General features: G+C 32.4%; 4 protein-coding genes across 4 annotated transcripts; 3 read left to right on the top strand and 1 right to left on the bottom strand.

Annotated features, from left to right (window-relative positions):
- The first annotated feature begins 227 nt into the window (after positions 1–227).
- LOC145047920 (pathogen-related protein-like) lies at positions 228–1,873 on the top strand. Its single transcript, XM_078996293.1, has 4 exons — positions 228–489; positions 925–1,057; positions 1,152–1,453; positions 1,550–1,873. The coding sequence occupies exons 1-4, from the start codon at positions 349–351 to the stop codon at positions 1,676–1,678; spliced, it is 705 nt and encodes a 234-aa protein (XP_078852419.1). The 5' UTR covers positions 228–348; the 3' UTR covers positions 1,679–1,873.
- Positions 1,874–10,396: 8,523 nt separating this feature from the next.
- LOC145039812 (pathogen-related protein-like) lies at positions 10,397–12,264 on the top strand. The gene is made up of 4 exons (XM_078987837.1): positions 10,397–10,638; positions 11,187–11,319; positions 11,407–11,708; positions 12,008–12,264. Exons 1-4 carry the CDS (start codon positions 10,498–10,500, stop codon positions 12,137–12,139), a joined length of 708 nt encoding a protein of 235 aa, XP_078843963.1. The 5' UTR covers positions 10,397–10,497; the 3' UTR covers positions 12,140–12,264.
- Positions 11,945–14,732, bottom strand: LOC145039745 (uncharacterized protein C57A10.07). Its single transcript, XM_078987783.1, has 3 exons — positions 13,718–14,732; positions 12,853–12,977; positions 11,945–12,775 (listed from the first exon to the last, which is right to left on the bottom strand). The coding sequence occupies exons 1-3, from the start codon at positions 14,313–14,315 to the stop codon at positions 12,458–12,460; spliced, it is 1,041 nt and encodes a 346-aa protein (XP_078843909.1). The 5' UTR covers positions 14,316–14,732; the 3' UTR covers positions 11,945–12,457.
- Positions 14,733–20,446: 5,714 nt separating this feature from the next.
- Positions 20,447–23,241, top strand: LOC145047913 (endoglucanase 25-like). The gene is made up of 6 exons (XM_078996280.1): positions 20,447–21,151; positions 21,238–21,539; positions 21,634–22,122; positions 22,228–22,357; positions 22,447–22,622; positions 22,776–23,241. The coding sequence occupies exons 1-6, from the start codon at positions 20,731–20,733 to the stop codon at positions 23,169–23,171; spliced, it is 1,914 nt and encodes a 637-aa protein (XP_078852406.1). The 5' UTR covers positions 20,447–20,730; the 3' UTR covers positions 23,172–23,241.
- Positions 23,242–23,271: the final 30 nt, after the last annotated feature.

Below are 23,271 nucleotides of genomic sequence, written 5' to 3'. Positions count from 1 at the left end.
GTTATTAATTTTAAAATAATACTTTTTATAAGTTGATGTACAATATTTAGAACTATATAATAAGTTAGATACCTATTTAAACCATATAATTTCAACCGGTGGATTGTGTATGAAAAAAATTTAAAATAAAATAATGGATGCGTCGTTCAAAAAAAAGTCCCTAATATATTAAGTACACATAACTTGGCATCCATTACAATTTTATTCAACTTCATCAAATCAAGACTTTTCATAAATTTAGTCCCAATCTCTTCCCAACCCACCTAACTCTCCCAGTTAATTGCTATATAAACTAAGGTCATACGTACGTTGTAAGATTAAGAGGCTAAGTGTTAATTAAACCCAACAATGGATCAATACAAAGGTTCAGATGTAGACAAGTACAGATCTTTCATGAGTGGAGAAGGTGAGAAGAACACCAAATGGAAGTTGGGTGTACCCCCTAACTATGATGCAATCAACGAACTCTTTGAAGAAGGCAGAACCAAGGTTTTAATTAAATACTTATATCTTTACATTAATTTGTACCCTTTAATTTTTTTCTTAGATTTGGACCGTAATATATTGATCCCTGTATGCCTTAATACGTGATCTTGTTTCTAAAGTAATCTTCACAAATAAGTTACAGAAATGTAAACTTTACAAAAATATATAAAGAAAAGATTATTAATTTCTCGCTATTTATGAACCAAAGGAGTCTTGGTGGACCAAGGTTACTTTGAACTTCGAAGTTTGAATCGTTAACAAACTGATATACGGATGTGTACACACTCACAACCTCGTTTAATTTTTTTTTTTTTGAATCACACGTATCATAGATATATATGCTTATTCCGCTGATTAATATCATTATCAAATGCTAAACTCTACAGGGTGCGTATCTTATTTAAATTAACTAATGTTAATTTATTTTGGCTGGTTAAGATATGGGCGGCAGGTTCGCTGGGAGAGCAAGTTCAGAATCTTGTGAAAACATGGGAAATGGAGTTGGTCCACAAACCGAATTCCCAAGATCATAAGTCTGTTGATGTCACAAAGCTAACAATTTCTGTTAATGGTAAACTAGTTGATGGAAACCTGAACTTTTGTGTCGAAGCAGTTGTCTATAACTGTTGATATATGTATCTTATATACCTACTTATTGTTTGTAGGTAGGAAGCCCTTGAAAATGGAAGATGTAGGTAAGATAGGTGGGGGGTACAATATGTTTCTTCAAACTTCGTTGCCAGAAGATCTACGACTGTATAATCCCTCTGATGAAACTGGGGATACGTCTCATGATATCTTCACAACCACATTTACTCGTGGTTTTGCGTTGGAGGTTCTTGAGGTTTACTCAGGTCCTCCGGTGATTGCATATAAGTTCAGGCATTGGGGTTACATGGAAGGTCCATTCAAAGGTCAACCGCCTACGGGGGAAATTGTTGAAATGATTGGTGTCTCTACATTCGAGGTCAAGAATACTAAACTATATATCTTCTTGTCACTTACAAATGGGTTTTTGACTTGAATGTTTTTGTTGTTCTGACATTTGAATTTTCTTTTACAGTTGGATGAACAATTCAAGATCGTGAAGATCCAGTTTTTCTACGATAGAGGAGAGTTTCTTGCGGGTTTTATCAAGGGTGGGAGTACTGTGACCACCACCCAAGACTCTTCAAGATGCCCTTTTTCTTAATAAATGCATCATCATGCATGGTTTCATCTGCTACCACCATTAATGAATATGATTTTATAACAGTTAGGGTTGCAACTTGGAATAAAAAAAATTGTGTTTTCTAGTTTTCGGTTAATTATCTTTTATTTTCAGTATGTTGGGAACCTTCAAATGTTCGTGGTTGTAAACGATAATAAAATTTCCCTCTTCAAGTAATTAGTACTTATGAAATTGTTGTTTATGCTTTTCTTGAAATTGTGGAGCATGGCGTACGTTTTACTGGTTGATAAGGATATTCACAATCCATTCAACCTATATAAGTTGAATGGATTTATTAAACATCCATACAACATCACTTACAACCAATTAAACACCTATTTAATCATAATCACCACTTTATATCTTCTTTTGAACCATTCAAAGATCATTCAACTCCTCCATTCAACTCTATTTCATATCATCACCCACATCCCATTCAACTCTTATTCAATCTTAGTTATCACCCTATTCAATTCTTATACTACTTGCAAATCCTCTAAGCTCTATATAATTAATGCATTTTTTTAAAAATTTTTTGTATGGTTTTATATATCATAGACAAAATCAAGAATCTACCAAGCATATTACCCAACTATGCACCAACTAAGAATCAGTTTTAATTTAGTAGGATCAACAAGGGTACACTGACTATAAACACTCAAAGCTCCAAGCTCTAACCATTATTTCCAGAATTGAAAATCAGCGGTGCCGCCGGCATTCACCTCCATCATTGTTCAAACCTACTATTGAACTAGCAGTGAGGTTCGTGTATCATCGATTCAGGCTATATATCATTCTACATATGCTTCCTATAATTGGCTCATTCTTTAATAAATATACTACTCCATGGGTCTCGTATATCGATTAAAAAAAAAAAAAAAAACTTGTTAACACAAAATTTAATAAATAACTGTTATAGTTGATGAAATAAATAAAATAAATTATTTTCAGTCTAGGCACTTTATGGAATCATTTACGCACACATGCATACAAAAATTGTAGCAATTTGTTTGTTAATTCTTGATATTAGATCATGTAATTAATTGCAAATGGAATTCTTAGCAACACACTAATTGGATATAGTAATTTTAAGGGGAAATGACACAAATACGAAGTTTCTAGGATTCATTGATTCGGTAATTAAAGTATTTTTGGTGCTTTATGAGAACATAAAATAGGTTATGACATGGTCTTTTAGTTCATTTTAACCTCTAATAACCGGTAAAACATGCGACAAGCACAACTTAAACTAAACGAAACTCACATTATGCATTCATAAAGCCAAAAAAAAAGTTGGGGGATCATTTAAACCACAACTCAAAGAATTCATAAAAACCAAAACTTTGCATCGTTTCATGGTGGCATTGTTAGGAGGAAGCTGCAATTAAAGTGGGGATCTAACCAGATTGTTGACCGCGAGTTGGACTCAGTGGAAGGAATGGAATCAGAATGAGGAACTACTTGCGTCGACAATGTCAGTAATTGGAGTAGGACATCGATGATATCGATTTTCCAATTGATCCAACCCTGAGTGGTGCTTCGATGAGGAATATCATGCATGATTGAATTTCTGCACGACAGAAATCCGTCGTTAGCACGTAAGTTCTGTCTATATCTCATTTTGTGCTTCACTTGTTTATCATGCCCCATCGACTTCCACTCTACCGTCAAGACGAGGCGATTAGGAATAGTCTGGAGGACTTTTTCCGGTCATTCCGAGCAAGAGACGGTGACGCTGTGTTTTTGGGAAACAGATACATGCTTGTTAGTGGCGTGTAGTTATGCAGACGATTAAGGAAAATGTTGCTTTTATGAATTCTTTGAGTTTTCGTTTAAATGATCCTCCAACTTATTTTATTTTAGCTTTACAGGGGCATAAGGTGAGTTTCATTTGGTCTAAGTGGTCCATGTCGCATGGTTTACCGGTTATTTGAGGTTAAAAGAGACTAAAAGAGTAGGTCGTAACCTACCTTATGCCCTCATAAAGCACCAAAAATATTTTAGGATTAAATTGATCAACCCTAGAAACTTCATAGGGTATTTGTATCATTTCCTGTAATTTTAATACATTGTCTCATTTTGTTCCACCTTGCCAAAAACATTTAGACGGATTGTCCTCAAACACCATGCTAGAAAATTAGTATTGTTCAATTTAATCTTTTTTTTTTTTTTTTTTTTTTTTCAATCTAAATGTATATAGTCATGTCATGACATGTAAGAAATGCTATATTATAGAATTAAAAGACAAAATGAAAAATGTATAGCATTTACGTGTTAATCCAATAAATCTATTAGCCCCTATGTTTGGTCCATTTAGCTCTTAGCTAGGTTTAACCTAATTAGTTTTCATATTTATATCGTCTTTTCATTTTATTGTAAGTGTACATTTTCTTTTATTATTCAATAATGAAACCCTAGCAATATTTTGTTCATTAGTTAAATGGTATCAGAGTTATACTCGATCCGCTGGTTATGATTGTTGGAGGTGACAACTTGAGACCGTGTTAATGAAACCTAGTAGTATTTTGTTCATTAGTTTACTTTGGCGTGTTATGCTTGATAGAATCCCTACTAGGGTAAATTTGGAAATAAGGAAATTGACATGCCTTCAATTTTATGCCCTACTTGTGGGGTACATGAAGAAGATGTTTATCATGTTTTTTTGACGTGTGTGTGATGTGGCTGCTCAAAGTTAGATAATATCATGAAGTGATTAGATCTGCAATTTCGTCCTTTTTTTGAGTGTTGCAAATCTTTTAGCATGGGTGGATTCGGTTTAATGTGGTGGCTCCAAGGAGAAGAATTCTTGAGGTCATTGTTCTTACTGGAGCGATCTATTGTTTATATTACTTGGGGCAGTACGCCCTGTTTCGAAAATTTTGGCGATTCTAGGTTTAGTTTTTTGATTTGTTTCTGTATCCCGTTTGGTTAGGTTTTTTTTTTTTTTTTTTTTTTTTTTTTTTTTTTTTTTTTTGGGTCATTTTTAAGGGTTTTGATTGTTGTTTTGTCATTTTCATATTGCTTTTAGTATTTGCGCTGCGAAATAACCTTTTTTGTCGTTTCCTTGTCACGATTTCTCACTGCCGTCGCAAAAATAACATTTTTCGTTGATATCCTGGCACAATTATTGTAATCATGTGCGGTTATTGTTCAAAAAACAACTTTTCGATAAAATTCTCTAATTGTTTTTGCAATATGACTCCAAAAAATATTTTTCCGAGGCTCGGGCCTCTTTCCTAAAAAAAGTTAGACTCCAAAAAATGACTTTTTAGTTCATTATTACTCATCTTGATGGCAAGAATTATACATACTAGAGTTATTTTACAAAGAAGTTTTTGCAAGGGAAGAACATGTGGGAATTATGATAGGTATATGAAGCAAACGAACATATAGAAGGTTGCATATTATGCAACCTTATTGGAATCATGAGATACTTGTAACTCCATGATTTGCTTTTAGGGTTGATTTTGGAATTTTTCTAGATTCGTTTCATCGCGTGTCTTTGAGATTTTTTTGGAAGGTGTTATAATCAACCATGGAAACTGGAATGTTGCTTCATGTTTAAATTTGGGATTAGCCTGGATTATTTTATCATGTGCCTTTGAGATTTTTCTGGAAGGTATTATAATCAACCATGAAAATGGGAAGGTTGCCTTATGTTTAAATTTGAGGTTATCCTAGTTTTGATTTCATCAAACTTTTAAGTTACAAATTTTAGATTTATCTGGATTTGACTAGTGGTGGTTGTCGGAGGTGAACATGGTGATTGTTGGAGGTGAGCGGGGATGGAAGTTGGAGGTGAGCAGGTTGGATGTCACGAGATCTATTTAATATCGAAGGTAGAGGAGTGGGGTAAAATTGGTGGTTCCCAAATGCAAAGCAATAAAAAAAATCACTAATACATATAAAATAGTCATTTTATATCTGTTCGGGACCAAAATCGGAAAAAAAACAACTACATGGATTATCCAAATTTATAAAAAAGTGTTAAGTACCGACCACACGAATTACTGTGAACTAATGGACCAGATATTTAAATTATTAAAAATTATAAATACATAATTTTTTGAGTAGGGTTGAATGCTTTTTACCCGACGAAATTTGAGCAAAATGGATTTTTTGAAGATTATCTATATTTTGTTTAACAGATTAAAAGATGTATTGAGGTAACATGTGCCCAGTTACAATTTTGCATATTTTGATATAATAATGAAATAACTTGTATATATTTCATCCAAAAAATTTATTTTTTGCACAACTTCAAAAATATATATAACATCATTGCATTAGTAAGCATTTAACTCTTTTAAATACAACAAAATAAAACATGACATTCCCGCAATTTACCCAGAGAAGATTCGCCATTTGGTGAAAGATGTGGATAAGATGGAATAACGTTGCAAACCTTCTCTTGGTCTCCCTTAGTTGAAACCTCTTTGATTTGAACTTGAGACCTACTCTATGGGCCTAGCCAAGTAAGCCACAATATATAGTTAAGTGATATGACGTTTAACAAAATTAATTAACTTGCAATAATAGACCATGAGACCTTTTTGATAAACTTCAAACCACAACCAATCTTGCCAAATTTTATTATAAAGTGCAAACGTAGATAAAATATGTATTTTAGTCTAGTTGATTTTTATATTCAAAATATATATTTTAAAATCAGGATTTTAAAAAATTATGGCACTAATAAGGCTATGAGGAGTGGGGTGCGCTAAGCTCATCATCATCCATAGTAAGCTTGTAAGACCCGAAATTTAGGAGGCCAAGTTGGGGAAGGAAAAACCCTAAGTCAATAAGTCAATTCGTCGAGTCCAAGAAAGAACTCGACGAGTCGGAGAAAGATCCGTGTCACGAATTAAGTGGCCAACTCGGCGAGTCGGGAGATTGTATTTTTAGGATGTTACAAGTTGGTTCACGATTGCAAGATTATGAGCTTTTGAACTTGGCGCATTTATGGAGCAACTCGGCGAGTCAAGTCAACGTGGAAGTGTTGACTTTAACCATGGACCGTTGACTTTGACATTGTCCAGAATTGACTTAGTTTGACTTCTGGAGGGCATTTTGGGACTAAGTGTTGAATTGACTTAGTTTGACTTCTGGAGGGCATTTTGGGACTAAGTGTTATGTTGGTATTGGTAGCTCGGGGAGTCAAGTGATCAACAGTTCGAGGATCTGCCATGCTAGCAGCGAGGGGTTATTCGTAGGATTCTACAGTCAGTTTGTGAGGTGAGTTTTCTCCATTAGGAACTGGTCTAAGGCACCAATGCCGACCCGTTCATGTATGTTAGTGTATAACAGATTTAGATCCGATGTCGGGGTTAGCCGATGCAGTTTATATGTTCTGGATTTTATTTCGATAGCGAACGACGCCCAAGGAAGGGTTATATATATTTTTCCGGGCTACGGTTCGATGTCGGGTGGTACCTGAGGCAGTAGTTTATGTGTAGTTATACTTGTTGTCTTTGTGATACTTGTATGTGCCTGGTAGGGGAATGAGTGTGGGCGGGGGCCCGTATCTCATCACTAGCTAAGTGTGGACGGGGTTCCATATCTTATTAGTAGCAGAACAGGGGCGGAGCCCAAGATAGGCGGGGCCTTGAGACTAGCAGTTATAGTATAGTGATTATGTTAGCATATTTATATGTTATTGTCATATGTGTGTAGTAGGCGAGGCCTGGTAGAAACAGATCTGTCTACCGGGCGGGGCTCAATGCTAGACGAGGCCTGATTCCGGATTCGTCCGATGCCAGGCGGGTCCCGATATAGCGGTTTAGGCTCAATGTTTGCGGTAGGTGATTATGTATGGTATATGGTAAATTGGGGAACTCACTAAGTTTCGTGCTTACAATTTTCAGTTTTGGTTTCAGGTACTTCCGGTATTGGAGGGAAGAGCTCGGGATAACTGCATGACACACACCAATAAGTTTTAGCTTGGGATGTTTACTCTGATAAAAAGAACATGCTTTGAGATGATACTCTGATTTGATATAACGATTTATGTTATGATTGAGAATTATGGTTTTCTTTATTAATGTTTTTAAATGAAATTTTCGGACCGTATTTTTAGGATGTTACAAAGCTCGCCATACAACATCCCTTAGGGTGCGTTAAGGGAGCATACTAAGCCAAACTTGCCAGTTCATTAGGGGGGGGGGGGGGAGTGAGAGAGAGAGAGACTCATTTTTATTTTAGTTTTTGTTTATTCCAAATTCAATACCAAACTCACCGTCACTCCCTAATATCACGTTATGCTTAGTTTGCATACAAAAAAATGATGTGACAACTTAGCATACATATGACCAGTATCACTAGTCTAAGAGATTTGGTTAGCACATAAAAAACTATTATCAATAAATATTTGTCTCTTATATGAACACTATCACTACTCTAAGAGATTTGGTTAGCACATAACAAAATTATTATCAATAAAGGCAATCCTATTTGTCTCTTATGTTATAAACTTTCAAAATATACTCTTAAATATTGATGGTAAATTATATATATATATATATATATATATATATTCAAGTTTATTTGAGATTATCTTAAGTTTGTGAGACCGTAAAATCAAATATAAAAATATTTTTAAATTGCAAAATAAAAAGAAAAATATGAAAATTCTTTTTTTAATTATTATTTTCGTCACTTTAATTACCTAAAAAAAATTAAAAAAAATAAAATTACCGTTTTTTTGAAAAATACGTGAAATATTCTAATAGAATATTACACTGTAACTATTCTAATGTGATTTTTAGAATGTTAGAATATTCTACTAGATTTGTCATATATATATATATATATATATATATATATATATATATATATATATATATATATATATATATATATATATATACTAGCAGCGTACCCGCGCAAAGCGGCGGGGCATGTAAATTCTTTCGGTGATATGTTTCCTCTACAAAAATGTTATGTTACAAATGAAAGTACATGTCGAAGACAAAATAATCAAACTATGGTGTTATTTGGGAGATGAAGTCATTTTTTGTTCCTAGACGGTGGACTTTATAGCAGAGAAGGGAACAAAGAGGTATATGCGATTGGAGAGATATTTGAATCAACATGTTAAATTTAAGGATATCTAAAATGGTTCAAAATTTGAATGAATCCGGGATTTGAGGAAACCATATCAAATTGTTGAGAAATATAAGGAGATTTGATGATAATTATTTGAATTCAAAATGTGGTTAAAATTTAATATTATTTTATTAATGGTTACTTGTACTATCAGCTTCATCATTTGGACGTCTTAAAAAAATATTATTATTATAATCAATCTATTTTTAGAAATAGTTAGATTTCTTTTACAAGATAGTAAAGATATATATAAAATATTCTAGTATTCTACTAGAATATGTTAAAAAATGTATTTTTTTAATTTATTTTTATTTTTTTAGTATTTTTATAAAAAAAATTGGAAAATATAAATTACGAAAATAATATTAAAAAAAAATTTTCTGAAAATTTTCAATTATTTTGCATTAATTTTTTTTATCTACAAAATGAGTGGCTAATATTGCATCTCACGGTCTCACAAAATTAGACCGTCTCACATGAAACTAACCCTATATATATACTATCTTATAAAACAAATCCTACTATTTCTAATAATAGATTGAATAAAATAATAATATCTTTTTAAGACGTCCAAATCATTAAGCTAATTGTACAACTAATCATTAATAAAATAATATTAAAATTTAAACAAACTCCTATAAATCTTCTCTTCCAAGGTTTTGATTAGATCTTTTTGCATCCAAATAAATACTCAATACCCTATAATTTGGTCATTTTATGAATTTTCTTTATTTATAATATGATATGTTTTTTAAAACAGACTAATGATTGAATTGAAAATAATCATTATCTATCGAAAAAAAATTAATTGTCGAAACAAACTATTTGTCGTTCGCTGTTTTGCGCGAGTATATATATATATATATATATATATATATATATATATATATATATATATATATATATATATATATATATATATATATATATATTTGTTGTACATACAAGTTGTGTTATTATCAAATGATAGTCAAAATAAAAGAAGTTATGATTTTGTGTTTTGCCGAAGAATATTCACTCGAGGAACAAAATTGAAGTCAAAAGTTACGTTGGGCCTTAAAAGTTAATTGAGCAGCCATAAGGCTAAAAAAAATTAAAATACAATATATATTTTATAAGGAAAGCGACATACAGTGATACAGATAAAAGAAAGTCAACTGAAAACAAATTAAACAGTTTAGAAATCATCTAAATTAAAGTATATTAAATTACTTACATATTTGATATGCTAACTATTTATGACAACCTATCCATCTTAAAACATGATCGTTTTAAATAAAAAAGTAACATCATAAAATTAAATAATAGAACTTTGTATTCATAGAATACCATTATGTTAAAGATTTTTAATGGAATTTGTAAACAAAAACATATATATTTGCTGCTCATTTATCAAATTAACTCTAATCACTTGTTACTCAACTCTCTTCTATTTAAATCTATAATAAACTTGATGACAGATTTAAAGATAGAATTAATAATAATAGTATATTTGTTTTTATTCCCCTATAATCATAATAATTTAATTTAGGGAACAATAAAGAAATCATTTCAAATAGTATAGATATGGGACTCTTACCAACTCCCCATAGCCACCACTACCTTTCTCCAAACACCCCTTTTCCAGTTGCTATATATATAAACCAAGATCATATTTTGTTCAATCAACAAATCAACAAATCAACAAACACAAAAGGATGGATCAATACAAAGGTTCAGATGTGGATAAGTACAGATGTTTCATGAGTGGAGAAGGTGAGAAGAACACCACTTGGAAGTTGGGTGTTCCCCCTAACTTTGATGTGGTCAACAAGCTTTTTGAAGCAGGAAGAACAAAGGTTTTTAAATCCTTCTACCCCTACTTACTTTCTTGTTTAAACAACCAATATCATAAATGGATAAGAAACTATTTTCCGTTTTATTCACAAAATACCATTAAAATAATAATATTATATAAACATAAAGTTAAAGTTAAAGTTGCATGCCTTCTCATATTTGTTACAAAAAAAGTGTTCTTTCAAAATTTTATTGATTGCCATTAAGTATTTTCTATCATGATTAGATCAATATGTTGACCTTGTAAAAAACCATTTTCTTGGTTAGTCGGCATTGATATATGGGCAAGATCATTATTTTTATCGATTCAACCACTAAATTATTATTATTATAATAACCCCTAAAATATAATAATTAATTTGCTAGATAGATAAAATGGTGACAAAATGTTTTCCTGATTGTATTTTAACATTTGAACAGTTCTCAAAGAAAAAAAAAACAAGAACCATAACTAAATAACTAAATTAGAAAATTATGAAAGTAAATCAATAATGTATAAACTAAAAGGTTGGAGTTCGTTAAACTGATGTTGTGTAGTTTGGATGGTTAGATATGGCCCACAGGTTCATTGGAAGAGCAAGTTCAGAATCTTGTGAAAACATGGGAAATGGAGATATTCCACAAACTGAATCCCAAAGATTTCAAAACGTGTGACGTCACAAAGTTAACAACTTCTGTTAACGGTAGTTTGACGAAGAGATTAACACATAGCTTGAGTTCAAACTGTGTTTATATAAACAACTGCTAACATCATGCGGATTTGTTTCCAGGTAGGAAACCAATGACACCGCAAGATGTGGCCAATATTGGTGGAGGATACAATATGTTTCTTCAAACCTCATTGCCTGAAAAGCTACGTTTGTATAATCCTACCGATGAAACTGTGGATACAGCCCACAAGCTCTTCACCACCACCTTTCCTCGTGGTTTTGCAGTGGAGGTTCTTCAGGTTTACTCAGGCCCACCAGTGATTGCGTATAAATTCAGGCATTGGGGTTACATGGAAGGCCCATTCAAAGGTCACCCGCCTACGGGAGAAATCGTAGAAATGTTTGGTGTCTCCATAATGGAGGTGAAGCATATACTGAATCTCAATTAGATATTTATAAGAAACTAACAATACCAATACGCTTTTGAAAGGAAAAAATTTGTAAATGAAGAAAGTCTAATTTTCCTAGACTAAATTTTATTTCTAGAAAAAAAAAAAAAACACTAAAATAAGCCATATGAATCATACTAAATGACCATTTTATCCTTTGTTTTTGCTTATAAAGAGACAGCGCCTAAAATAAAGATACCAAAATCAAATAAAGAAATCTGATTCTCTTATTAGGGATTCTTGAGTTGAATCATTTTGGAAATGTTTTACAGTTGGATGAAGAGTTGAAGGTGATGAAGGTGGAGTTCTTCTACGACAGAGGAGAGCTTCTTGCAGGTCTGACCAAAGGTGGTGGAGATTCAATCACAGCTGAGGGGTCTTCAAGTTGCCCTTTTTCTTCATGAAAATAATACACAATTTGTTCCAATAAACTAAATTATGATGTCTTTGTAATTCCTGTATGCATGTTTGAAATCTTCCAAGTATTTCATGTTCATAAAACAATAATGAAAATTTTACATTTCATCAATTTGCGCATTAACTAATGATTACCCTGAGTAAGTTCTATCACATATCTATATATATATATATATATATATATATATATATATATATATATATATATCAAATGCATCTATTTCATATCGCTTCAAAATCATACAATCCTAAAATAATATGAAACAAAAAAAAAAAAGAGGCAATTATGTATATAATCACTTTTCTCAAGCCCAAGGAACAGAACCCGGATAGAATGCACCTCCACAGTATCTGAACAACCCTTCAATTTCCGGGCAGCCATTCGGGTAAGGGATTGACCGGTGAAACGGGTCACGCCCGATCTTTTTGCGACGAAGTGAGCCCAAACATGAGTAAGGGTCATTTTGGAATTGTGTCCTGACTAATGCCTCCCCTTTTAATGCTGCTTCTTTTGATGTTGTTGCTGCTGGTGTCCCCATATAGAAGAATCGTGACTCTGGGAACCCAATTGCTGATCTGTGTAAATTAACAAATCTTTCTTTCTTGAAATCATATCCCACAACCTACATTTACATATAGATTTAAGTCATGTCCCCATTAAGTCCTCCATTAAGTCAACAAGAATGAGAAAGGAACATACAGTGATATTTTGTGGATAAGATCCGGTAAGTTCACGGAATCGGCATACACTAAAGAGAAGATTCTCAAAGCTGTCTCTTGCGTGTTCTTCTGTGAGTGCTTTCCATCTTACCTTCTCCCGGTTGCCTGTGTTTGTGTCAATAATTCTAGCATAAGTATAAGTACAATCATTGGGAAAGATGTTAAGATGTAAGCAGTTTAAGTTTCTACATATCAAGAAAAGTAGTAATTGGTAATAATTCATTCTCAACTGCACATTGCTGCAAGAAAACTGTCCCTAACTTTAATCATATGATTATTTATGAGCCATTTATTTTGTGAAGATTAACTTGTTTGTGTGTGCGTTTGATGAAGATGAACAATGCTAAGACATAGGGGTGTTTGGATGTAGGTTTAAACTGAGTTGCGATAACCAGTTAAGTGTTTGGGTAAAAATGATTTTGATCCTAACTTTTTGATTATTTAAGACAAAACTAATCAACGGAGAAGCATGTAAGAAGTTGCAGTAATAAAACTCTTTACTGATCATATTGATAAACGTAAGATTACCTATATATCCCTAGCTTTATTCGATTGATTCTAAATTATTCTAATTATTCAAGTCACAATAATCAGTTTGAATAAGTAGATCCAAACACACCCCCTGGATACAGATCAATAAACTACCACTGCATTGTCTGCTCAGTTGCTCACAACTAACAAGATACTATCAAAATTTGATGAAAATAACAAACACTAAACTAGATAGTGTCATAGTGGTGGCCTTTCACTAGTTTTAAGAGAGTATATCTTCAAAATTAAATTTACTTTTCATCTACATACCATATTAGATTAATGCAATAAAAGAAAAAGCTATAAAAACTCACCAAACCATCCTTTTGAGTCAGCAACTATCCAATAACTTTGTGCCTCACTTCGTGGTCCTGCATCTTTACGGGTCTCTCCACCACTAAACAGCAACAAAGCATCATCATCTTTGGCTGCAATCTCAATTCCTTCCTTTATATGTGCAACAAAAGTAGAAGCTTGTCCTGGATTCTTCTGATATGATTCCAAAAACCAAGAATCCTCCTTATCAATTTTCTCACAACTACTACTTGTATATATAGAATGCCCAGCAACCATCACAAGATTACGAAGCTTTGGAAATGGATATGCATTATCCAGACTGGTGTCAAACTTCCTATAATTACTCATCGTCTGAAAATGGCTAGTATAGAGTGAAAGAACTATGAGAGTTGTGACTCCAAATGACAGGAAAATCAGCAATACCATCACAGGGTGTAACTTGTAGTAGTACATAATTCGATTTCCGAAAGATTTAATCATTATAATAGGATGAAATGACGAATGTTTGGGCTTTCTTGCTTTTCTAATAACGGCGTTCGACTCTAAATCAAAATCACCTCTAGGGTACGCATTAAAGGACTTCGGACTATCTGAGGCAAATTGATAATTTATCATTATCGGTGTCAATCAAAGCATGCCTAGACGACGACTGATAATATAAAATTAGGTTCACAAATTGGGATCTCGATGCATACGACTAGTTAAAAAAAATTAAAGAACGAAATCAAGAAAATGCATCGGTAACGAAACCAGAATGGAGATCTGAGTAAAGAAAGTTAGAAGTTTCGGATCCCAAGGGACATTCTAACAGAACCCAATTAGCTGGGCTACAAGAGAAATTCAGCCCACAGTGATCTCCCGAAAAGAAGAAATTGCAGTCAATTATCGATGGGGATTTCGAAAATCGAGATCTGAATTTACCTATCAGAAGATCATGGTCCAGATTTTGGAATCCCAGAGAGCAAATGCATAAGATGGATGCAATTCAGAAGTTCAGATCATAATTCTCTGTTCTTGAGTTTGAAATACGGGAAGATTGGCATGGGTTTACTTCATTTGTAGAGGAATTATCATTTAGACCCCCAATATTACGAAAAGATGGCAAGAAAAAGCAGAATATTGTTAAAGCTAACAAACTGGACCTCAAAGTTAATTTATTTGATCACAATATTGTTTTTCATTAAAAAAAAAAATCCAGATTTTCAATTATTAATCTTCTAGTTCTAGATAAATTGTTTGTATTTTGTATAAAGATTTTACAATAGTTATATCAGTTAACGAGTGTACATTCAAACTATTTGATGAAATACTTAATAGAGTTACGTTCGTATTTTTTTGTTTTATTATTTTTTTTATGTTGGTCACATATAAATAACATATAATCTTGCATCGCTATATGTTATTCACGTATTCACATAAGATTATAAATTGCAATATGATGATGACAATGTTTTCTTATATTTTGTATTTATAGTGAATATTTTTACCTTAGTTGTATAAGTTATCTTATGTTCACTTCAAATTAGTCGTATGATGAAACATTCCATATGCTTCTGTTTGTATTTTTTATATTTTATTCACATGTGAATAACACATAAAATTACATCTTTGTTCTATGCAATTAATTAACATATATTGACTCGTGTGTAAATGTATACTCACATATGAATATTAAAAAGTATATTTTGTTTGTATTGTATATTTACATATGAAAATTACATAATATATTTAGTTAGTATAATATACTCACATAATGTTTATTTACATGTGAATATCACATGGTATATTATATATGGATATAATTTATATATGTAATTCATATGTGAATAACATATACCATCACATATTTGATTTGTGTTATTAATAAAATATATTGATTCCTAGAGAACAACCGCTACTGTGTTGTTCTTCTTTGAGATGTAGAAAATCCTAAGATAATGCTTGAAAACCTGCATCCATTTCTGAGGAGGATTCTCTGGAATCGGAGATTGCTAACATTTTGACGAGCGATTTTCTTTTCAACGGTGAGAAGTAGAAGTTCGTGAAATACTTTGTCAATTCTCTTCAGAAACATCCATCAATCTTAATGACTGGAATTGAAATATGGTAATGTGTTTGGGAGCCTCTTTCATTCCTCCAACTACTTCATGGATTTCCGATTTAACCTAAATCCCCTTGGAAATCCCACATGAAAACTTAATCTATATTTTTAACATCGTTTTACTCGCATTCATTTCTAATTGCAAAAGGGGAAGCTCATCGCGAGAGGATATGAGATTTAAGGCAAGATGATTTGTAGGGGAGATGAATTAAAGAGAAAATATATTGGTGTCTTGAGATGAAAGAATTCAAATATTTTAATGAGTTAGAAGAAGCTTTGAAATTCTATCAAGGAAAACTTTCAGATTTTGTTGGAAAACTGCAATGGATCCTTTTTCTTCAAATGTGGCCTTCATAATGCCATCTTGTGCCACCTAATTCCATATAATGCTTACTTGACAATATAACCGGTTATTTCAAGTGGATGAGTTTTTTAACATGTGAAAATGGACTTTAAGTGTTCACCGAAACCCTACATTTTCAACTTTTTTTGGAAGCTTGGCTATATATCAATTTAAGGTTCTTTTTGTGTTTTAATTTTTTTTGATTTGGTTGTGTAATGTAAGTTCAATTTCTCTAAAAATGGCAATTTACACAACCAATAGTCCAGTTTTGTCTTTTTAATAACTTATGGCGATTTTTTTGATTTGTTATAAACAACTGGGCTTAACGATTGTTTTTAATTTGCTATAAGCAACTGGGCTTAACAGGCCACGTTGGAGGTGAGTGAATTTATCTATTACAAGTTTACAACCCATTTTACATTGTATCCTTTAACAAAAATCTCTCATTTTTTGTTTTGTTTCTTATAAAACTATTATCTATCTTGTTTAAAGATAGTTACCGAAAACAATTTTTAATGACGTAAGACGACACTTACGTAGTATGAAATAAAATGAAACCTAAAAATCGTTGTTAATCTATTAATCTTCATATTAAATTGATAATCTACATTCAAAAAATATAGATATATAATGCAATTGTAAAAAAATAAAAAATCCAACTACCTAACCATGTGAAAAGGATAGGAAGGATGAAAGTATGTTATTTTGTCGTAAGCTCTCTAAATCCAATTATTAATGTGAAAGAAAGTACAATGTTATTGTTACTTATAAGAATCATTGGTATAGAGAATAAGTTTTCAATTTGTTAAAGAAATATGTGTCGATGATACAGATAAATACAAATTCACTTTGAACTCAAGGTCTTCCATTTCATTTAGCTTAAAAACTTAAAATTCAATTAATTACAATTCAGGATTACATAATAACGAATTAAAACATTTAAAACATAACAATAAATAAGTATGATTAAAAATTACAATTTATATTTTTCTCTGATTGCAATTTTTACTGCCCAAGTCGTTTCAAGATCCTATCCGAATAGATGACTCGTATTTTGCATTAACAATTTCATATCGTTGTATCTTTCCTTTGCACGTTTACTTTATTGTAAGCTTAATTTTTAAAATCCGTATTTAAGGCGGCTAACTTCGACCTTAAATATTGTATTTCATTTTTATCAAAAGGGATGGCATCCGAAGAACTTGATGATGTGGCTTTTCTCTTTATTTTGGCTTTATTTATCCATTCCCATCGGCTTGACATCCACTCCGAAAGGAGCATCCGAAGATGTTGTGTGGTTGGAGTCGGATGTTGTATGTCTTTTTGAACTCCTCTTGCTACTGCTAATGGATGCGTTGGAAGAATTGATGTTGTCTAGAGAGTTACTTGAAGACATCTTATAACGTTTTCCATCCATCTGTATAGATGCCAAGAAGGCTCCAAATGTTTGATTCTGTTTCCCCCCTAAATTAGGGTATGAAACCAAGAATAATATTCATTTTCCAACATTTTATCAGCGATTAAAGAGATTAATCAGTTGCAAAGATATTATCATAATCAATAAGTTTATCATGTGTTGATGATTGATTGTCTTAGTTTGGACAAGACTTAGAATAGTTGAATCATTATTCACTAACTACATGCTTTCTTCAGCAGATGTATCGAATTAAAGATCCAAAAGTCAGTTTTGATTTCTACTGGGAATAAATCAAATCCAACTTTGGTATTTCCATGTACTATATGCTTTCCCTGTTTATTTCTACTGTTTTCTTTAAAAGATACATGAATGATAGAAATATGAGAATCATCATTTATATTAGGAAAACAAAGAAGTTGAATTTTCTTGTTGTTTATTGCCTCATTTCTTATTACAGATTACTCAGATTTTCTATATTTCATGTATCTTTAAACCCTACTAATAGTATTAATATAACAATTGATATGTTGTTATAAAGATTGATGATACTTACAAGGTATGTGAAAGATTTAGATGTTGTTTGTTTTTTTGAAGCAAAAATCCATAAAGTTTGTGAACCACCTCTACAACCTTCTATAGTAGAAGATGTAGACCAAACGGCTGCAGACTGTAATAAGAAGTGTATTTGTTTTTTTAACATCTGCATGCTGCTGTAGATATTAAAAAATTAAAATAAAGTGATTTTATAATCTGAAAATTGTTTTTTAATACCAAAAATTTAATAATATATAACATTTCGGTAAAAATTTATGATATTTCAACAAAAATAATGATGTTTTAACAAAAAATAATGATATTTTAGCATAAAATAATGATTTTAATCAACAAATTATTATTATTCAATATTAAAAAAGGAAAAATAATTCAACAAGAATAAACAAAAAAATAAAATAAAATAAAAAAAAAGTGAAATAAAATTTCATAAATATATAATCAATATTTTAGCAAGAAAAAGAAGAAGAAGAAGAGGTTGGAAGAAGTAGAAAGAGGCCAAACAAGTGTTGCGCCAAGAAGAACATGCGCAAAAGTTTTTTAATCTGAAGACTTCTGAAAAATAAATAGCTGCGAGATGAAAAGTGTTGGGCGTGTGTTGCGCTGCCCAACAATAAAAGATCTGAAGATGTTTTTTCCAAAAAACAAACAGCACCTTACACGGCTAAATGTTGCATTTATGTTGTATAGTTGGCCTCTATACGCTGAATAATCAAATTCCTACTTAATATTTTGTTACATCATAATGATTGATTCCTTGTATTTTCACTTTATTTTTTTATTACATGAGTGTTTATAATAGTTAAAATATTGGATTATGTGTGTATATACGTTTATTTCCCATTATAATTGTAAAGCTGGTCTTTAATTCTTGAAGCACATACTCGTTTATGTGTGTTTGGTTCTGTTTTTCCTTATTATGCATTCCAATTACTAGAAGTGTTGTTTCAAGTATTGCATGATATGATATGTTCTTTTGAATTCCTTTTACTGGATAGTGTGATCCCAATGAATCCCTATTGAATATTAATATTCTTTTTGCGAGAGAACTTATGCATTGACCGGTGTTATTAACATTAATTATCCTAAAACCCAAAGCACAGCTACAACATAAGTATTGTAAATATGGTTGTTTTATTATTAACCTGGATCCAATTAACCCATAGCTTAATAGAGTTTCGGGTGAATATTTCTTTCAAAAACCCATACTAACCCAAATCAGATCAATTAACACTCCTAAATTATACATATGTTGTAGGGATATTAATTAAACTAACTATAATGTGACATACATTTTAAAGAAAATAAAGATATTTTTTTGCAAAATAACTAACAAATCCATAGGGCATTTCAAACAGACACATAAAAACTTTTTTGATAAAAGAAATACATATCAGAATGATATTTTGGATTTCAGACTGAAATTTCGGAGTTAAAAAAAAAAAAAAAAAAACTTTTGAATTTCAAAACAAGTATGAAATATGATGAAACAATTCCTAAATTTGAGTTCTTACTGAAATATAACAAAAAAACCTAATTTCTTTTAATTTAAATCAAGACTTTTGGAAGAATATGGTAAGGAAGTAGATGAGAAAGTAAAAAAGGAAAAAAAAAAAAAAATTCGGCAAATGAAAAAGTTGTAAGAAAAGCATTTTCTAACAATCTAATCGTAATTAAGAATTTATTTTTTAAATCATCTAAAAACGATGTTATTTATCATTATATTTTCTGGATAACTACCTACAATGGCATGCTATTGCTAGCTGCACAGTTGCGACCCATTCTCTTGACATTAAATCCACAAATGTTAAGAATCATTATATTTGACATCTATGACTTGTTTTTAAAAATCATGTAAACCACACATATATGCAAATGAAGTGAATTAACATTTAGGTTACGAATATAATTTTACCAACTATGAAATGCGATTATACGATCTTTTAAATGATCAATGACTTACGTCACAAAGGCCTAACATGTTCGGTTGTTTGGTTGCTCCTCTATAATCCATAAGTGTTTAAAAAAATAGTAATAAGAACTCAAAAAACCATTCACAATGCATGACCAAACAAGTCATTCATACGTATGTCATGCACCCAACAAAAAGTGCTATTTTATTTATGGATGGGGATGAAAGTACGAAACCAAACCAAACATATGAATCAATTAAGCAAAAAACAAAATCAAATCATGAACGAGATACATATAGCTTTGTCTTAATTTTTTTTAAATATAATCTTAAAATAACGTTATTGTTCATTTAAATCTAAATTTTCTATTATAAACACCAGTTTATTTTCGATTTTAAACTAAATCGAACCGAATTAAATCTGGTTTCCGAAAATCCCTCGAACCAAAAAACTGAAGGAAAGATTAGCAGATAATGAGTTCTTATTAATATTTTTAAACATCTAATATGATCCAAACAGTTATTTGGTTTTATCGACGGAAATGAGTTTTACATTTATGACCAATAAATTTTTTCTAAAAAAATTGGATCAAGCGTTAGAACAAAAGTTCCCAAGTAATACGAGAGCAATTTCCAATGCCGATTGTTGACGATGAATTCAAAGCATCACCGAAAGCATATTTCTTCTTTTGCTCATAAAACACCATGTCTGAACCTGAACTTTCCTCCTCCTCCTCCTTCTACATTGGATCTCCGATGGACACCGACACTGAAAACAGCGAACAGCTTTACGTCCACTCCATCTCTCAAGCTGGCCGCCTTCTCCCGTCTTCCAGCCGATGGAATTCCATAGAAGTCGACTTCAACCTTTTTCCTCATGCTCGAGACCCTTCTACCTACGGATCACTACCTTCAAGATATTCCAAATCCGTCGACTTCAAACTAACCATCACCAATAAAACCCACTTCAAACGCTTTGTTTACGCCGCCGGAGCCATCGTTTTCCTCATACTACTTGTATCTTTGTTGCTGCATTTCTTGCTACACAACAAAAATCAACATGCCGCCCCAAAAGATCTAACACTAGCGCTTCAAAACGCATTGCTTTTCTTCGATGCTCAGAAATGTATACGAAACTATTCTCTATGTAATGATTGCTACAAACATGTGACCTTTTTCATTCTTTAATTTGTTGGGTTTTTGTTTTGGCAGCTGGGGTATTGCCCAAAGACATTAATATGGTGAAGTTTCGAGGTGATTCTGGATTGAACGACGGGAATTCAAGTCTTGTTGGTGGATTTTACGACTCTGGGAACAACATCAAATTTAGCTTTCCAACGGCTTATACGATCACTCTGTTAAGTTGGTCTGTGATTGAATATCATCAGAAATATGAAGATATCGGAGAACTTGATCACATCAAGAACATAATCAAATGGGGGAGTGACTATTTGCTCAAACTTTTCATCCCCGCAAATCAAACCTCTACTGGTTCAAGTACTCTGTTTTCACAGGTACCCTCAAAACGATCGATTGCAGTCTGCAACATGACTTATGCTACTCGAAAAGTTAATAATTAATGTAAGCGTGATGAATTTTTCTTGTAAGGTCGGGAGCACATCAAACGGCACGTCGCCTGAAAACGATCTGAATTGTTGGCAACGACCGGAGGATATGAGATATTCGAGGCCGGTTTTTAGTTGTGATGATACGGCTTCCGATTTGGCCGGAGAAATCATTGCAGCACTTTCAGCAGCATCATTAGTGTTCAAGGAAGACCAAAAATATTCAACCAGTTTAACCAAAACGGCGACGGAGTTATTCAGTGTGGTGGCAAACGTAGAGGAAGATCCCGGCCGGGGGTTTATTCAAGGTACTTATACGATGAAAGATGATTGTGGTGGAGAAGCAAGAGGGTTTTATAACTCAACAGGATACATGGATGAGTTAGTATGGGGAGGGACTTGGTTGTTTTTCGCTACTGGAAATACGAGTTATCTTAGATACGCTACAGAGCATCTTGTTGCAGCCCAAAATGAAGAGCTATCGATCGATAAAGGCATTTTCTATTGGAATAACAAGCTCACTGCAATTGAGGTATGTTAGTAATCCTATTCCTATCTTATATTATGCTTGTAGATTGATCATTGGTCTTCCGTGCTTTATAAGTACTGGTTTTAATTAATTACCTTTTGTCTGCAGGTTTTGTTAACAAGACTCAGATTCTTCTTTGATCTTGGATACCCATATGAAGAATCCTTCATATTATCAACTAACAGCGTTGACTCGCTCATGTGTTCGTATTTGTCTCCTACTACACATAAAACACAAGGTACGTATAACATACGATCTATGATATATCCATATGGATGAAGCTCAAAATGTGTGATTGCTCTTACCATTTTGTTGTAATACAAATAGGTGGATTGATATTCTTAAAGCCGAATGACTATGGATCACTTGAGTATGCCGCAACGAGTTCCTTTCTTAGCAAACTGTATAGCGACTATCTTGATCTTCTGCATAGATCTGGTAGTGGTTGCATTGATGGTGCTGAATTTTCCCTCCAACAACTGCGGGATTTCTCTATATCTCAGGCAAGTAGTTAAAGCAATCAATGTACTTCAACTTGTTGAAGAAAAGAATCTTAATGATGTTTGTTGCTCATCATATACTATCAACGAATCTTCGTTAATAATCAGTGATCTTTATTTACTTCTTATTTGTGTGTGTGTATGATATTGTTTTAGGTTAATTACATACTTGGAGACAATCCGATGGGAATGAGCTACATGGTGGGATTTGGAAACAACTACCCGCAGCATGTCCACCATAGGGCTGCATCAATCCCATGGGATAATCAGTGGCATTCTTGTTCCGAAGGGAGTAAGTGGTTGAACTCAGAAGAATCAAATCCGAATGAACTTTTGGGAGCTATGGTCAGAGGACCCGATCAAAATGATATGTTCTTAGACGACAGGCATAAACCATGGTTCACTGAACCTACCATTTCGAGCAATGCTGGTCTAGTTGCAGCACTGGTTGCACTCCATGATCCTCCCCGTAAATCGAATGATGTAGGTTTATTAGGTATAGACAATTTTGGTATTTTTCATAATGTTCATTTAATAACTCAACGTCGTTGATGATCCCAATTTCTGTTGTAATATAAATCATTTTTATCAATTGTATATAACATGGAAGGAATAATTAACCAAAGCGGCGAACAGGAAATGTTGATTGTTG

Source organism: Lactuca saligna, chromosome 1 (genome assembly GCF_052625555.1).
Source record: "Lactuca saligna cultivar CGN05327 chromosome 1, ASM5262555v1, whole genome shotgun sequence".
Lineage (NCBI taxonomy): Eukaryota > Viridiplantae > Streptophyta > Magnoliopsida > Asterales > Asteraceae > Lactuca > Lactuca saligna.
Note: the sequence above shows the minus strand (reverse complement) of the source record. Positions and strands in the feature narration are given on the sequence as shown.

Bases quoted from the DNA above. Each gene is read 5' to 3' on its own strand.
- LOC145047920 (XM_078996293.1), top strand. From the start codon at position 349: ATGGATCAATACAAAGGTTCAGATGTAGACAAGTACAGATCTTTCATG. The intron at 490-924 runs GTTTTAATTAAA...TGGCTGGTTAAG, and splicing joins TTGAAGAAGGCAGAACCAAG to ATATGGGCGGCAGGTTCGCT. The intron at 1,454-1,549 runs GTCAAGAATACT...TTTCTTTTACAG, and splicing joins TTGGTGTCTCTACATTCGAG to TTGGATGAACAATTCAAGAT.
- LOC145039745 (XM_078987783.1), bottom strand. From the start codon at position 14,315: ATGATAAATTATCAATTTGCCTCAGATAGTCCGAAGTCCTTTAATGCG. The intron at 12,978-13,717 runs GTGAGTTTTTAT...ACACAAACACAG, and splicing joins TGACTCAAAAGGATGGTTTG to GCAACCGGGAGAAGGTAAGA. The intron at 12,776-12,852 runs GTATGTTCCTTT...ATGTAAATGTAG, and splicing joins CTTATCCACAAAATATCACT to GTTGTGGGATATGATTTCAA.
- LOC145039812 (XM_078987837.1), top strand. From the start codon at position 10,498: ATGGATCAATACAAAGGTTCAGATGTGGATAAGTACAGATGTTTCATG. The intron at 10,639-11,186 runs GTTTTTAAATCC...TTGGATGGTTAG, and splicing joins TTGAAGCAGGAAGAACAAAG to ATATGGCCCACAGGTTCATT. The intron at 11,709-12,007 runs GTGAAGCATATA...AATGTTTTACAG, and splicing joins TTGGTGTCTCCATAATGGAG to TTGGATGAAGAGTTGAAGGT.
- LOC145047913 (XM_078996280.1), top strand. From the start codon at position 20,731: ATGTCTGAACCTGAACTTTCCTCCTCCTCCTCCTTCTACATTGGATCT. The intron at 21,540-21,633 runs GTACCCTCAAAA...TTTTCTTGTAAG, and splicing joins CAAGTACTCTGTTTTCACAG to GTCGGGAGCACATCAAACGG. The intron at 22,623-22,775 runs GCAAGTAGTTAA...ATATTGTTTTAG, and splicing joins GGGATTTCTCTATATCTCAG to GTTAATTACATACTTGGAGA.